We start from the raw sequence: 17,720 nt of genomic DNA, 5'->3' as shown, positions 1-17,720 counted from the left end.
CAAAACAAAGCTTAACTTAATTTTACAAAATTGTGTTATTGCTCACTAGCAGTACATCAGAAGGTTTTAGCAGTTAAACGGTCACACCTTTATTACAAGTCCTAAATATAGAAAATCCTTTCCTCCTGTCCAGTCCTGTTTTGTTAGGAAGGGTTAGCAATCCCTTGGCCCAACAGTAGTAACAACAATGACTTTTAAAGGACATCAACCCAAAAAAAAACCATAGTTCCAAGAAAAGTTCCAATATTAATTTATTAAAACATGTTAGTGGTCTACCAGTTATTTGTAAATGTAATTGCTATTGAAAGCAGCATTTGCTTAACTCATGGTTATGACTTTTTAAAACAATTTTGCAAAGGTAAGTCAAGTCTCTATGGCTGATGAAAAACTGAGGATGCCAACGGCCCAAGATGAGCACACCTTTATTGGTGAGAATTATAAGTAGGCCAGCTATTTGAGCAGCACTGGCTTCACCAAGGAGAAGGAAAGGGTTAGTACCCTGGCAGCAAGTTTTATATTTGTGGGACTAGATAAGTCCTTGTCCTGGTAGCTCCTGGATGTGAGCCATGAGTAAAGGAGAGACTTAAGGTAGCTATATAGGGGCTGATTTCAGCTGCCAATATCGGTCCTTTATACTAATTCATCAGTTCATCTGGCCATGTATGGGTACCACTAACGGCCTCCCTGACTGACATTTAGCCTGAAAATGCCCAGATCTCAATCGGCAGGTTTGATTTTTGGGGACCCACTCACCCCTTTCACTCCACCCATTACCTAAATACTTGGATCTGTTCTGTAGGTTTAGGGATGGGTTACTGAGCAAGATGTGTATTCAATGAGTTTTGTGGTTCCCATGACCCTGCTACAGGAGGGCAGGTCAAAATGCATCACGGTCATAAATATATGGCTAAATATGTGACGCTTGACATGACTGTAATCAAAGGGGCATTTTTTGCCGGGTCTAGTAACACATAGCAACCAGAACTTTGTTTTTCAACAGTTGACAAGTAAATGCTGTTAATCGGCTGATATGGGTTACTAGATCAGAAGCCATCTCTTATTACATTATCTATTTCGATTCTTACCTGGGCCCTAAGTATCAACTGTCACAGTTGGTCTGTTTGTCACTTGTTGTTCTATAACTGTTCTATGTGCAGTTTTGCAGCATGTTTTTACTTTTTTTGTGTCATCACAGTAACAATGACTTACCATAAGGTTCTGCAAATGTGATGCTTCTTTTTAATTTAACAAGTAATGAAATAAAAACTTACATGTCAGGTATTATCCCAGAATCTTGCATGTTCATACCAGTCATAAGAAAAATATGGTATATTTCATAAAGTGCTAAAGTGTCCATGCAGTATAGGAAATATGAGACAAACCAAAATAGCTAATAACATTTTCACCCCTAAGAAGGAAAGTATACTTGAGGATAAGGCCACCAAAAAGTCCATATGAAGCAACTGTTTCTTTGAGAATATATATATAAGAGAATAACTTAAGTACTAAATAGAACCAGTAGACATATCTATAGCCGCTAATCGGATATTTGCCAATATAACTTGGGCAGGAAATGTATTGAAGGCATTAAGCCCTAGAGATATGAGTGAAAAATTATCTTATCTGTCAAAAATAAAAGCAACCCCTTTTGCACTCACTATGGATGTAACGGTGTAGACTGACACCTTGTGGCAAATTGGGAAACACTGCCCTGGCTGTTGCATTTAACTCACAAAACGGTCACTGCATCTTGCTGCATTCTTATAATACGCCTTCAGACAATATGTATTTGCATTGGTTATACCCTATTAAAGGACAAGGAAAGGGCAATTCATGGTTGGGAGCAGGACAATTTGTTAGGGGCCTTCAGTGGGGAAAATAATTCATTTTGAATGAGCGTTAAAGGGCATTATTAAAAATGAATTCATATTCTAGGATATACATACCAGAACATGACTGTTAAGCAACATAGCAGGATATGTGTAAAATCTAGACAAATTGGGTTAGTGAGTGTAGTGTATCATTAACTCAAATTATTCTCATTATTTTTTCTCCCTTCCACCGGTCTTTCACTTGTTGTCTCATTCCTTGTTTATTAAAATATTAACTAGTATGTATTAAAGCACCAACATATTCCACACAGATGATTTTTAAATACTTATATCTTGGGTGTCAGGATTATTCTGTCTTGTTGAGTTATCTTCAAACATTACCACAAATGCCAATTGTTTAGGCACAAGTGTGCTGTGCTAAATAACACTGGGTGTGAAGGGGACCCTGGAGCTATTGCTTAATCTGGAGGTGGCAGTAGCTCCAAGGTTAGAAAATGCTGTATTTTACATACTGTACTTACTGTGCCAGCCCAGAGGGTCAGTGCCCTATAACAGTAATGATCCATGCCACAGCCGCTCAACATCTTTGAGAAATTGTGCATGTGAAAACATTAGCAGAAAGTGAGATTACACCTCTCATAGAAGCTAAAGCTACAGGGTTGATTATCAATCGGTTCTGATGCAAATACACAGGTTTCTCTTTTGCCATGTTATGTAAACTTGAATTCATTAATAACCCGCCTTGTATCTTGAACTGTATCTATAGTGCATAATGTGAGTCAATCCCTAAGCTCATTAACTGAAAGCAGCACAGAGCATGTGCAGTCAATCAGCAGAAAAGGAGATGGGGAGCTACTGGGGGCATCTTTACAGGCACAGATCTTACCTGCTAAAGGGCTGCTGAGGTCTTGAGCTGGTACAGAAGCCCAAAACATATTGTGTAACATGTCTAGATTAATGGACATATATTCCTTTATGAATAAACTGGTCCCTCCTAATCAAGGGTAAAAGGGAGAGGCTATAAATGCCTGTGTCATTGGACATTTGAAAAAGAGCACTGCCCCAAATAACTGGTTTAGCAGTTAAACCTAATTCCTTTTGTGTAGATCTACTATTTAGTTTTACCTAAAAGCAAGGTCACACAGGGAGGATTGTCAGCCTCGGATGAGCGTGTTTTGAGAATGCATTCATATGCTTAAAAATTCTTCTAGTTGTGCCAGCACTCGAAAGCACTGAATCCACCCAGGTGCAGGCAAAGCACAAGACTTGCCGTTTGTTGGTGGATAAGTGGTGCCAGTACAGTTGATAAGATCTAACAAAAGGATTTGAGTACATTAAAAGGAATCACTGCCTGTAGTCCATCTTTATGAAGTATTTTTATAAGAATAAATTAAAAAATAAGATATAAAATATTTGTACTAAAATATTTCAGTTCTTTTATCTAATTTCACTGTTTCATTTTAAAATGCAGAAAAATATCACAACTTAAAATCACTACATTAGGAATTTTCATTTTTTTAGACTTTTTACCCATGCCAGATGTACTTTTACTAAATAACTGTTTTCTGATAAAACCTGATTTAATCAATTTGATGGCAGCTATGATTTCACGCTTTTGCTGAAGAATGATCAGTAGTGCAAATATACAGCTGTTTCTGTCACAAACTTCAAAATGTGAAATTAATTTGTGCAATAAATCCAAAAGATGTTTAAAAAGAGTCTTACTTAAAGAAGCCAACTTCATATTTCCATTAATTTCTTCTTCATACCTGTAGATTTTATGTACAGTTAAATAAAGAATAATAAAAGGCACTAGAATAATCAGTTTTGTATAAAAATAGGTGCATGATGTTTGCCTATTAGCTAGCAAAGTGGGACCATGGAAACAAAGCTCTCAATTTTGCGTCTTCTTCGACTCACTCCAGGGACAACTCCCTGACTCTAAAGAGTCTACAGGAAATACTGGGAGCACTAGGTGGGAAATACGACTCCACACACCACTCATTTTATCCGCATTCATTTCATTATAAGAATTGCCACTGTCTCGGCTGGTACATTTCTCCCACAGGAAATCTTTGACTTGTTCTTCCACTTCTGTAAGAGTATGGTCCGACTTTAACGTTGATTGTTTTAGAAGAACCGTGAGCACCAGGGCTACATTCTTAAACACAGCATTTTCATGATCGCAGTATTTGTAGAGGATAAGCAGTGATGCAGGAGGCAGATCTTCTATGCGATGCAGAACGGCTGCCCTGCATGTTGACTCAAAACCTGAACTTAGAGACTCATCGACTTGTAGTTTGGTGGTTGTGCTGTCATACGCTGCTTTGCTGGGTCCTTCAATCATGTTCCAGCTGGAATTTAAAGAGGTTGCATATGCCCTTGCTAAACCGATACTTAAACAACGTAGCGTATGTTCACCATCTTGGGCGGCAGTAAGGATCAGTGTGGCAGGTTCTAATGGATGAGATTTGTTTAAGTGCTTTTGCAGCATTTTGCGGCTTCTCAGCCATAGGGCTTCATTTTGCCCAGGAAATTCTGCTTTGAGTTTTTCAAATTCCTTTAAAAATGTCATCACAGGTGTACTGTCAGATGATGGCATGGATCCAAAACCATGTAAATACAGAACTAAGATTAAGAACAGGACACCTGCAATACAATGGAGACAATAGTCAGAATATCAGAAAATAATAGTCAGTTTATAGGTGTTAAAGGACATTGCATTTGCTTTCATTGTTCTACCTGCAGATCGCAAATGAAAGACAAATTATGACTGGTTACCGTCATCGTTTAATTTTGACCAGTGTTGGAAAAATGAACAGTTTTGACTCATCTAAAAGGGTTTGCAGTATTGTTTTGGTCAATTAACCAAAATAATTAACATTTATATGAGGATGACCTTGAACATTTAATGGTTCTGCAGTACTGATGATGCAGATTTAAAGGAGAAGGAAAGGCTAAGTCACTTGGGGGTGCCAAAATGTTAGGCACCCCCAAGTGACTTAGATCGCTTACCTTGTACCCCGGGCTGGTGCCCCTGTACGGAGAGAACAGCACCAGCCCGGGGTAGCAGAGAGCGCTTCCTCCTTCCTTTTCGCTTGCGCGCGCAGTAGAGTGAAAAGCCGAACTTAAACAAGACGGATTTCACCGGCAGAAGAGAGAGGAAGGAGGAAGTGCTTCCTACAGGTACCCTGGGCTGGTGCTTTTTTCTCCTAACAGGGGCACCAGCCCTGGTTACAAGGTAAGCGATCTAAGTCACTTGGGGGTGCCTAACATTTTGGCACCCCCAAGTCACTTAGCCTTTCCTTCCCCTTTAAAGACTGGTAAAAGAGCCTCATTCTCTAAGCTTTGCTGTAGGTAAAACACTAATGTTTCAAGCTGGTTTTAAGCTGGTTTTAAATAAGAATTAAAATAATACAAATAAAAGTGCTTAGGTATCAGAAATATACAACTATCTTTAACATGATAAAATGTAGAGACTTTATATTGAAAATAAGTTCTGACTTGTCTTTCAGTTTGGAAAGTTCCTACATCTTTTTTCCTGTTATAAAAGGCTGCTGCTTATGATTTTATTTTTTACTATTACATGGACTAACAGTCCCTCCTGTAATGAGCAGTGTTCAGATAATGAAAAATGTGTGTGTTTCATGACAGACTACCTGAGTGCAGACAAGCTGGAAGGCAATACCAGTGAAGAGAGAGCCATGTTGGGGATGGCTTAAAATATTACCAGTGTTCAGATGAATCCCCTGCAAAATGGATTCCTGCTACGGGTGAACATACACAGAGCTACTAGTTGCAGCTTCTTGTCAAGGCTAATAAAATAGGCAATGCTGATCATTTACTGATAATTGTCTCAGTGTGTGTTTTAGCAGAGTTAATTCTCTGATTGTCAATGGCAGGGTATTTCCTGGCGTTTAGTATCCATGACAAGCAGCTGCTACTACATACAGTATTGTATACTGGTAATCTAACTAGGGATGCACCAAACCCAGTTTTTTGGGTTTGGCTGAACCCCCGAATCCATCCCAAGGGATTCGTCCGAATACCGAACCGAATCTGAATTTGGTGTAAATGTTTTTCACTTCCGTGTTCACACAGCCATTTAGGGCTCTGGTACACGGGGAGATTAGTCGGCCGCGGCAAAACTCCCTGTTCGCGGGCGACTAATCTCCCCGAGTTGCCTTCCCCCTGCCATCCCACCGGCGAACATGTAAGTCGCCGGCGGGATGGCAGACGCGGCAGGGCGATTTCGGGAAATCGCCGAAAAAGACTCGCGACTCGCGGGCGACTAATCTCCCCGTGTACCAGAGCCCTTAACCCCTACAAATCCTAATTAGGATGCTAAATTATGCTAATTCAGATTCAGTTCAGCAAGGACCGTGGATTTGGTGCATCCCTAAATCTAACTATCTACTTTGCAAGGACCAAACATGGGGAAGCTTCTGCTTTCCCATTTGCCCTGTTTGGCTCAAGAAATAACAAAAAACATAGCTTTTATGTGATGAAAACAGCAGGCAAACGGTAGGACACAAGCCCTATCGAACTTATGTTGAACAAGTGGGTATACTGCCCCTTTAATGAACAGATACCCTTCCAGGAGTGAGATCCCAGAAGGCCTGTCTTTTGTGCATACTGCATGACACTGTGCCCCCCTAGATTATTAATGAGATCCATAACTTATGCCAATAATATAACCATGAAATAGATCAATCCTAGGGGCTGATTTACTTACCCACGAACGGGTCGAATGGAGTCCGATTGCGTTTTTTTCGTAATGATCGGTACTTTGCGATTTTTTCGTATGTTTTGCGATTTTTTCGGATTCTTTACGAATTTTTCGTTACCAATACGATTTTTGCGTAAAAACGCGAGTTTTCCTATCCATTACGAAAGTTGCGTAAAAAGTTGCGCATTTTGCGTAGCGTTAAAACTTACGCGAAAAGTTGCGCATTTTTCGTAGCGTTAAGTTTTAACGCTACGAAAAATGCGCAACTTTTCGCGTTTTCAAGTCGGAACTTTTCCAATTCGGGTCGGATTCGTGGGTTAGTAAATCAGCCCCCTAGTCTACCCACTGGTAGATGCGATGGCTGGACACCAACCCCCATTGTTACCTAGAATGTCACGGGCGGCACGAGGAATTTGTAAGACCAGTACTTTTTTCTAAACAAAAATATTATTTGTTAACCACATTGTGTGTGAAATCACCAGTGAAAAGCAGAATCAAAATGATATTATGATGGGCTTGAGGAAATGTAATGGAACCTCTGTATAAGTAGTGTGAGGCTTTTCAATGCTAAAAACAGGACACAAATGATACCCTTATAATCAAGGTTAGAATAAAATGATAATCATCTGTGAGGCTGTTGTCATGAAATTCTCCTTTGTTACACATAAAGCAGCCGGCTGGCATAGCAGTATGATTTAACTCCTTGGTCTGGTCTAATAGTCTGGGGCTAGTGCACCTTGACCTCATGTTATCTGCGAGGAGAATAACACAATTATACACTGCATGTAGTGATATGAATTTGCTATAGACAGCAAAAGAGGGTAATTTGGGATTTACTGATTTCAGCACTCTCAGCAACTGAAATCACCTTGTGGGAAAATTGGCTAAGAAGGTAATATATTTTAATAATAGAGTTATAGGTAGGCAGACTAAAAGAAATACTCTTCTATGGTACCAAAAACAGGTGGTGTTTTTGTTTTTTCCTTTCCTTTTTACCTGAAACAAATATGGCTATCAGTACAGCATACTTTTTCTTTGTGACTTCACCCCTGGATTGCTCCTCTTCTACAGACATTGCTCCTAGTTGTTCAGTGAGTTCAAATGTCTGACGAGCTGTCTGCTGGTCTGTTGAGAAACACTCAGATGAAATGCTAATAACATAACATCTAATATACTCGATAAAGCCTTTAATGTGATTTGCCATTCCACTACTTACATCCATTATGTCCAGTACAACAGGCAAAACACCAAAGAATATTACATACCCTTAGACAAAAGCTTGAAGTTCTAAGCAGGTCACTGGCAATGCCAGGCTCAAGTGCAATTACTGGACATTTTGAACTTATATGGGATAATCATGGAATTTGTAAAATAAACGGAGGAAAAGGTGATAAAATAAATGGACTTCATTTGGGATGTGTTATTTTAGGCAAGGCTGTAAAATATACTTATATAATTTATCTTTTATGATTTAATCACTGGATGGTAGGGGTGTGCTGCTCTACTTTAATAGGTTTGTGGTTATTGTGATTCACAACACTTAAAACAAAATATGTTAATAATTGAAAATATCAAAAACAAAAAAAAAGCTTTGTTTGTATGTACTTGGGCTAATAAACACATTTTTGCATGGTTTATATTTTCAGTGTGCTACTGGATTTTTTTGTTATTGTATATTGATCTCCATACAAGGTGGGGCTCTTCCAGCATTTGCACCTGACACCCTTATGGGTGTATTAACAGAGAGTTGAGCTCCCCAATTATCTGCTATAATAACTGAAAATGTGTCACTTCTTTTCCTACAAATTCAGATAAGTGGTTGTGTGGCTGTCTGTTGAACTATATTAGAGGAACAGTAACACCAAGAAATTCAAGTGTATAAAAGAAATTACAATATAATGTACTGCTGCCCTGCACTGGTACAACTGGTGTGTTTGCCTCAGAAACACTACTATAGTTTATATAAAGAATGCAGCTGTGTAGCCATGGGGGCAGCCATTCAAAGGAGAAAAGGCACAGGCACTTAGCAGATAACAGATAAAACAACATTGTATTCTACAGAGCTTATCCGTTATCTGCTATGTAACCTGTGCCTTTTCTCCTTTTTTCCAGCTTGAATGGCTGCCCCCATGGCTACATAGCAACTTATTATATATAAACTATAGTAGAGTTACTGTAGTAAACACACAACTTTTACCAGTGCAGGGCAACAGTACATTATATTTCATTTACTTTAAAACTTTAATTGTTTGGTGTTACTGTTCCTTTAACACAATATAACCATTTTAATACATATTATATCACACATAAAAAGAGTTGCTGGAGAAAGATTTAAGATTATTTGCCCCTTTGAAAAACAATCCAGTGAAGATGAGGGTGTGGGGCCCAATTCCTTTAGCAATTGGTTATAAAGTTTGTGACCTTCACAAAGGTGGTTAAGCAAAAATAAGCTTAAGAACAACCAAATCTGATACAAAGGGGGACCTTGCAAGTCTTTTATGCAAAGACCAAATCTCTTTATACCACTAGCCTAGTTAAAAGGGAAAATATCCCCACCCCCCTTTTTTTATTATGATCTCATTCAATTGGGCTTATGTAAAAAAGATGAACTGCCATACACACATACCTGATTTCATAGATTGAAAGGAACTGGGACCAGTTCCCCCCTAATCCGTTAGACTCACAGTGTAATGCAACCCCTTCCCCACCTTGTTAGATATTGTTAAATTGTGAAGTGTTGAATTCTGGAACTTAATTTGGGGCATATTTATTATAATGTGTAAGGCAACATCACTAGTGATGTTGGTTTACACACTAAAAAAATGCCCCTTTGTCTCTTTGCTTTTCAGAGCGTCTGTGCACCACCCAATATGGAAAGCATAGGGACTTCAAGTTCCAGAATGCAAAAATTAATCAAGAATTTAATACAGTTTCATAAAATCTGTTACATAGGTTCAACACCATAAATATTGCCTTAGTGGTACAAATATGGGATCTATTATACTGAAACTCATTATCCACAGAGTTCATTTTAAGAAAATAATTCTAAATTGTTTTAATGATTTCTTTTTTTCCTTTAATAATAAAACAGCACCTTGTATTGGATGTTAACTAAGCTGAATGAATCAATATTAGTGTCAAAATCTTAATGTGGTTTTTAAATATTTTTTTAACTGATTTAAAGGACATGTAAACCCCACACACAAAAATTAAATCAGTGAACAGCCTCTCTGAAATCTTTCAATACCTGCCATACTGGTTGTCCAGAGGTTAATAGTAAGGCTGCAACATCCTCTTAATAACTTAGATTTGCTTCTCCTCCTGTAACCCACTCGGCCCCCTCCCTCAGGAATTTGCTTTGGCTGTTGGCTTGTGGGCATGCTCAGTTGTTCTAAGCTCAGATTACTAAACACGCCCCCCAGTCAAGCAGCCAGTAAAGAGATGGATCTCCTAACCTCCTCTCCTGAGCTCAGCTCAAACAAAGCAGAACTTTTATCAGAGACAGTTGTGCCTGTGTGAGCCTGTATTCCTGATAAAATGTATGCTGAATAAGGGTCTGTGTATGTGTATCCTGTTTGCAGATTTAAATGTATCCAATTATGTATCAGAGGGAAAATGGCCACCAGGTGAAGCTGCTATTTGCTTTAGGAAAATGTGATGGTGCTGGCAAGCGGAGGGGATATATGCAGTACAAATAATGCCATTTGGGTGGGAGAGACGTGCCCAACTGATATACATTGTAGGCAAATGTAGGCTTTACATGTCCTTTAAGGTATGGCAATCCAAATTATGGCAAAACCCCTAATCTGGAAACCCCCAGGTGCCAAACATTCTTAACAACAGATCCCATCTGTACTATACCAAGAATGCAACATGTTTTTGTTCATTTTTTCTGTTACCTGAAACAGACTTTAATTGATACGATGATACATGTCTCTTTCTTGTCTGTTCACCATATATCGGGTTGTCCTCAATTAATTTATGCTGCTGTACTTTGTCTACTTTGTCTAAAGTAGGTTCAATTTTTTCTTGTGTTTTCTCTTCTCTAAACTCAACATCATAATTTGATTCATTGGTTGCCGCAGGTGTGTCCTTGTTGCTTTCAACCTGGTATTTTTTGGGTGGTGCAAATAAATCTTTTCTAGTTTGTCCGTTTTCAGCTGTCCCTTCCACAACATAGAACTTTTCCTCGTTGTAGAGTAGCACTTTCTTCTTGGATTCATTTGGGTTTTGCTTATCTATGTCTTTTATGGGACCCTCAGGTGAAACACTGGGCTGGACCTCTTCCTCTGACAGAACAAATGGTTTTTGTACAATATCTTTCTCAGCTACAATAGGTTTGTTGCCCTCTGACAATACAACAGTAGGTTTGATTTTAGCTTGCCTCTTTTCTTCTCTAAACTCATATTTTGATTCAGTATTGGGAGCAGGTGCGTCATTTTTGCTTTTTTCCTGGTATTCTTTATGTATTGCTATTAGATTTTCATGGGGTTCAGCTGTCCGTTCCACATCATGGAGCTTTTCATTATTACTAGATGGCATGTTATTTGTGGATTCTCTCAGCTTTTGCTGATCTAAATCTTTTATGGGACCCTCAGGTGAAATGCTGGGCTGGACCTTAGACTGACCAGATGGTTTTTGTTCCAAGTCTTTCTCAGTTATAACTTTGTGGTCTTCTAAAGATACATTTGATTGAGCAGAATTTATATTAAGCTCACCTTTTTCCTGCATTACTGATTCTATCATTGTTTCTATAACATGCTGATTTTGATTTTCTGCATTTAGTCTTTCATTAGGCTGGTTGTTCTTTTTATCTTTATGATCAATTACACATCCGCTGTTATGAAAGCCTATGTCTGAATGACATATATCACCTGCTTTGTGTTTAGATCCAGTTACATCATTCTTGCTTTGACCCTCATTAAAATCAGCCTCTTTAGAATGTGTTCCAGTATGGCCCTTATCTTCTGTATTCTGTTCAGCACTAGGAAGTCTTTGTTCCAGAGGTGGCATGTCTAATGTGCAACCCCTATCTTCACCAGGTTTTCCTTTGTCCTGTAAATTTTCCTCTTTGCTTAATTCTTCACTGTCCATTGCTGGGGCTCTGGTTTTAAGGCAATGCTTAGATTAAGAATTTTTATTATCAATTCTTCAGACTTTAAAATCAAACAAGATATACCTGCCTTTCTTGTTGTCTATAAAAAAAAAAAAAAGATAAAAACTTTACAGTATCTGCAGATGAAACAATCTGTACAAGATGATTTTAATGTTAATACATAAAAAACAAATTTATGTTATAAGATGAAGCTAAATATTTAAATGCAAATAACATACACAAAATATAATCCAGTAAGTATGCAGATGTTATAGCTGAGGCATACAGCAAGGTGCTGGTCCTTGTGTTTTTCACTGAATGTTTTCTACCCTGAAAAGCATTAATGGACTAACAATATATATTATATATATATATATATATATACGATGACCACCTTAAATTTTAGCATATAGAGGTAGCTGTGTCAATCTCTCCTACCCATCCCACTTCTAATGCTGGCCATACACGTGGCGATCTCACGATGTTTCGTACGACCGTCGGTCGCACGAAACATCGTCAGATCCGCCACACACCATTCAGGGCTGAATCGGCAGGTAAGGAGGTAGAAACAATAGGATTTCTACCTCCTTCTGCCGATTCAGCTCTGAAGGGAGAATTTTGGTCAGGCGCCTTCTATGGCGCCCGATCAAAATTTTCTAACTTGGCCGATCGGCGAGCCGACCGATTTCAGCAGCTTCCTGCGATATCGGTCGGCTCGCTGACATGCCATACACGCACCGATTATCGTACGAAACGAGGTTTCGTACGATAATATCGGTGCGTGCATGGCCACCTTTAGACAGTTCACAAATAAAGGTCTGGGGAGTCCCTTGTGGATGTTTTTATTGCATCGTGGGTAAATAGCAAGTATTTGTACTAGGAACTTATTTTCAGCATTTTAGAAAAATCCTTGCAAACATGTACGGCAAAAACTTCTGTAAACTACTATAAAACAACAGCCTGTGCCACAAGAGACATGTTGCTGTAATCAGGCTGCACCTCGCCAAAATGTTACAGGCCAGTTTCCTTTGTTTATATTCCTCTGAAAAATGTTATTCTACAGCAGTTGAAAATTAATCTAAAGGGAAACTCAACTTAAAAGTAAGCTTAATTTCAAGCAATTTATGCAATATATATATCAGTTACACTGCAAATAAAAATGTTCACTGGGAAAAACTAGTTGGTTGACCACTTGATCTACTTCAGCTTGCATTTTGTTGCCAGCATATGAAGATACTTTGCTCTGGGTGTGGCAGAATGTACTGATAATAAAGTTTCACATGAGTAATTAGGAAAGAAACATTTAATGAAGTCAAGGCAATAACTTTAGAGATCTAGGGAATGTGCATTAAGCTTGCATAACAAATCTCACCATTGTATTAATACCTTAAAACTTCATTAAGGGCTGTGGCACACGGGGAGATTAGTCGCCGCACGACAAATCTCCCTTGTCGCGGGCAACTAATCTGCACAAAATGTAAATCGCCGGTGGGATAGCATACACAGCGCTGCGATCTCCGAAGTTGCCTCTTGAGGCAACTTTGGTGATTTCGGCAAATCTTTGCGCCGTGTATGCCATTCCACCGGCGATGGCATACACGGCGCAGAAATAAGAGTGACAAATAGCAGTAGCACCTAAACTATTCTGCCTCGTTTCGTACGATATTCGGTGCGTGTATGGTATGTCGGCGAGTCGACCGGTATCGCAGGAAGCTGCTGATATCGGCCGACTCGCCGATCGGACCAGTTGGAAAATTTTGATCAGGCGCCATAGAAGGCGCCTGACCAAAATCTCCCTTCAGCGCTGAATCGGCAGAAGGAGGTAGAAATCCTATTGTTTCTACCTCCTTACCTGCCGATTCAGCCCTGAATGGTGTGTGGTGGATCTGACGATGTTTTGTCGCACGAAACATCGTCAGATCGCCACGTGTATGGCCAGCTTAACACAAACATAGCCAAGGACTGTGGGAAAGGGAGGAGAAACAGCAGCAAGGCTATATGGGATATGTAGTTGCATGTTGTGAGGCACTGAAGTGGTATTAGAGCAGGAAAAAGGCTTATTTGTGCGATAGCTTTATTGTAACAAGAGATGGTTACAGTCTCATCGTGGACAAATAATATTACAAAGTTCTTATAAAACTAAGGCATGTACTAAAGGGGTTGGGTTATTGTAAGGTGACCAGATTTCTAGAATGAAATCCGGGGACAGGGGGCAGAAAGGTGGCGTGCCCACTTTGGAAGCCACACCTCCAATAAACCACACAGTGGCTATTCCATGTATAATACCCCCAGAACTCATAGCAGAATAAAATAGTAGCTATTTCATGTATAATGCCCCCCAGAACTCATAGCAGAATAAAACAGTGGCTATTTCATGTATAATGCCCCCCAGAACTCATAGCAGAATAAAATATTGTCTATTTCATGTATAATGCCCCCCAGAATTCATAGCAGAATAAAACAGTGGCAATTTAATTAAGTAAGTAAAGTATTATATTATACAAATAACTTTTCAAGAATAAAACGTGTACAGCAAAAGCAGCTGGAGGTATACAGTGAAATAACCCTGCCCAAACACTCAGACTCCCTTCCCTTAGTGCTCCCTGCTCTGTGCTGCTGTTGCTTTACTAATAAAAGATCATTAGGTGATAACAGCTCTGCACTACAGCCAGGCACTAATATTCTGTTTTTAACTTTCACGCCTTGAAGTTTGAAACTGAAGGAGTGAGCAGGAAGAGCTACCCATCACAATACTGTCAGGCTGAGAGGAATACCAGAGTTGTAGTACAGATCGCTGCACTTACCTAACAAGAAGCAGGAGAGAGTACCACATCACAGAGGGCAGGAGAGCAGTTTCAGGAAGAAGCCGTGCAGGCACAGTGAAGGATATCGGAGGGGGAAGGGGTGGGGCTGACAGCAGATCTCTAGTTCTTCCTCTGTGTCTTGCCATGCCAATGGTTGCTAGGGGGATGGTTTTCTGAGGCGGTGATTGGCTACATTTGGTTCACACTTGTAGCCAATGATAAAGCACATTACTTGACAGACATTTGCTTTGCTCAATGAGGTTTGTTTCCGGACTGGGTGCTGCCTGTCATTACACAGGGACTTCTAAACTTTATTTCAGCTACTGGGGATGGTCCACAGGGCAATTTTCAACAGGGCAGGAGGTCTTGAAACGGGGCCTGTCCCCATGGTACAGAGACAAATGGTAACCATAAGTTATTGGGATACTTTACAGATTAATCAAAGTAAGCTTCCCGTACAATCCACCGTGCACTTCTATGATTGTAAAACCTGTATGTTATTTTTATTAATAATAATCTATATTATAGATATGCTGCCTGTCCCAGTTTGTCTACAGCATTTTACAGCGGCCCTTCTGGCATTTACCAGATCCCACAGATTACCGGTTTGGGCCTGTCTCCAAAAGTATATGAGGAACCTTTTCTGTAGGGGAACCGTTTTGGTCATATTGTCACAAGAAATGGTTGTCAGAGACATGGAGGAAATAATTCCATTACCAGATTACTCATTAAACACTACCAGATACCATTTATATGGGTCCTCCACCAGAAAGGGGAACAAATATAATTCTAAGAAACTTTCCACTATACATTCAATAGAATGTTTCAATTGTTTTGAAAGGTATTTGTAAATAAAATTGCAGTCAAAAGCAGTGTTTTTTTTTCTGTTTTCTGGTTGGTTAGAGTTTTGCATGTAACAAGAGCCTGGTCTCTTCCAGTTCTTTTGATATGCTTTTATCTTCTGGCTTGCAATCTTGTTTCAAGAGTCAAAAAAATAAACAGACATGCTGCTTAAGGCTGATGGCAGACGTGGTGTAGGGCTGATATTTTCGGCAAGCGGAAAAACGCTTGGCGAAAATACAGCCCTACGCCTGCTACTTGTGCCTGCACCCGAATGAATGAGATACGCTCGGGTGCAGGCACATGTAGCCGATATACGCATGAAAAAGCGAGATAATGCAAAGTCTAGCATTTTCATGCGTATATCGGCTACATGTGCCTGCACCCGAGCGTATCTCATTCATTCGGGTGCAGGCACAAGTAGCAGGCGTAGGGCTGTATTTTCGCCAAGCGTTTTTCCGCTTGCCGAAAATATCAGCCCTACGCCACGTCTGCCATCAGCTTTAGGGCTCTGGCACACGGGGAGATTAGTCGCCCGCGACTAATCTCCCCAAAATGCCATCCCACCGGCGAAAATGTAAATCGCCGGTGGGATGGCATACGTGGTGGCGCGATTTCAGTGAAATCGCGGAAGTTTCCTCTCGAGGCATGGGGAGATAAGTATCCCCACGACAAATCTTCATTGCCGCAGGTGACTAATCACCCTGCAATGCCATCCCACTGGCAAGAATGTAAATCGCCGGCGGAATGGCATATGCATTGCTACGATTTCTAACCGATTAGATATGGGGATCTAATCTCCCGTGTGCCACTGCCCTTAGGGTGAAGACACACTGGGCTACTAGTAGCAGCTATTTTTTCAAGGCTACTAAACTCCAGAAAATAACCTGCCATAGACAATACTAAGAAATGCCTCTGCTAAAACACACATTGAGACAATTATCAGTAAATTGTCTATTTAACTAGCATTGTCTATTTAAGTAGCCACGACAAGTAGCTGCTACTAGTAGCTCTGTGTGTCACCCTTAATGACTTTTACAAATCTCTACTCTTTATGCAAAAAAAAAATTGCATGATGGATTTTGCCTAGTATTTTAATTAGGAAATATATTTCCTAAGTGGGTGACTGAATAGCATGTTTAGTCCTTGCAAGGTAGTTAAAGGACATGTAAACCCTACACACAAAAATGTAATCAGTGAACAGCCTCTTTGAAATCTTTCAATACCTGCCACTTTGGTTGTTCAGAGGTTAATAGTAAGGCTGCAGCATCCCCTTAATCACTTAGATTTCCTTCTGTAACCCACCCAGGCCCCCCTCGGGAATTTGATTTGATTTCTGGCTTGCCAGACATGCTCAGTTGTTCTCAGCTCAGATTACTAAACACGCACTTCAGTCTAGCAGCCAGTGAAGAGATGGCATTGCTGGTTCCCATAGAAACTCAGCTCTAGCTGTCTGCTTCAATTTTTTTCTCCTAACCTCCTCTCCTGAGCTCAGCTCAAACAAAGCAGAAATTTTATCAGAGACAGTTGTGCCTGTATGCTTGATAAAATGTATGCTGAATAAGGGTCTGTGTATGTGTATGCTGTTTGCGGATTTAAATGTATCTGATTATGTATCAGAGGAAAAATGGCCACTGGGTGAAAGCTGCTATTTGCTTTAGGAAAATGTGATGGTGCTGGCAAACGGAGGGGATATATGCAGTACAAATAATGCCATTTGGGTGGGGGAGACATTCCCAACTAATATACATTGTAGGCTTTACATGTCATTTAATAGATTAGGTTGGTAATATGGACGCCACAATGGTGGCGAGACTTCTAAAAATAGAGGTCTGTAGTAGTCACCTGGGCACAAAAAAAATAATGTCAGTAGGTTATAGTTTGCTGCTATTGTCAATGCAACAGCAGAAACATTGGGTAGGTGAGCTGAAAATATGGACACTCTTCAAGCCAATAGTTGCAGGTGAGACACAGTATAAAGACACTTTTCTCCAGACGCCAAGGTCCTGAAATAGGGCCTCACCCCTGAAAGGGGGACTAATGGGAACCCCATATTTCCTAAATATCAACACTGAAAATTCTTCTGAAGCTTCTACCTCAGCAGCAGCAGCAGACTTTATACACAGCTTTTCAATTGTAGACCTACCTTACAAATTTGAACAGAAACCTATCTACTCTAAGGGCGCCTTATACTCCCTCATGTTTAGGCATCGCAGACCCAGAGTTTATAGTTGAGGTAAGAGACCCTAACTAACTTGACTGATTTTTTGTTTTTTGTTGCACTGGGTCCCGTTTCTAGTATTACATTTGACATAGATTGTAAACAGGGCCACCATCAGAAATCACAGGGCCCCTCACAACAAAATTGTCTGGGCCCTCCCATGCCCTGCCCCCCAATGGCCCCTCCCATCAGTACACAC

General features: G+C 40.0%; 1 protein-coding gene across 1 annotated transcript; it reads right to left on the bottom strand.

The window, feature by feature from the left end:
* Positions 1-593: 593 nt before the first annotated feature.
* Positions 594-15,141, bottom strand: tor1aip2 (torsin A interacting protein 2). Its single transcript, XM_002936965.5, has 4 exons — positions 14,461-15,141; positions 10,461-11,756; positions 7,558-7,686; positions 594-4,481 (listed from the first exon to the last, which is right to left on the bottom strand). The coding sequence occupies exons 2-4, from the start codon at positions 11,653-11,655 to the stop codon at positions 3,727-3,729; spliced, it is 2,079 nt and encodes a 692-aa protein (XP_002937011.2). The 5' UTR covers positions 11,656-11,756; positions 14,461-15,141; the 3' UTR covers positions 594-3,726.
* Positions 15,142-17,720: the final 2,579 nt, after the last annotated feature.

The sequence above is a fragment of the Xenopus tropicalis genome, chromosome 4 (assembly GCF_000004195.4).
Source record: "Xenopus tropicalis strain Nigerian chromosome 4, UCB_Xtro_10.0, whole genome shotgun sequence".
Taxonomy (NCBI): Eukaryota; Metazoa; Chordata; class Amphibia; order Anura; family Pipidae; genus Xenopus; species Xenopus tropicalis.
The sequence above is the reverse complement of the archived record's forward strand: the minus strand, read 5'-3'. Positions and strand labels throughout refer to the sequence as shown.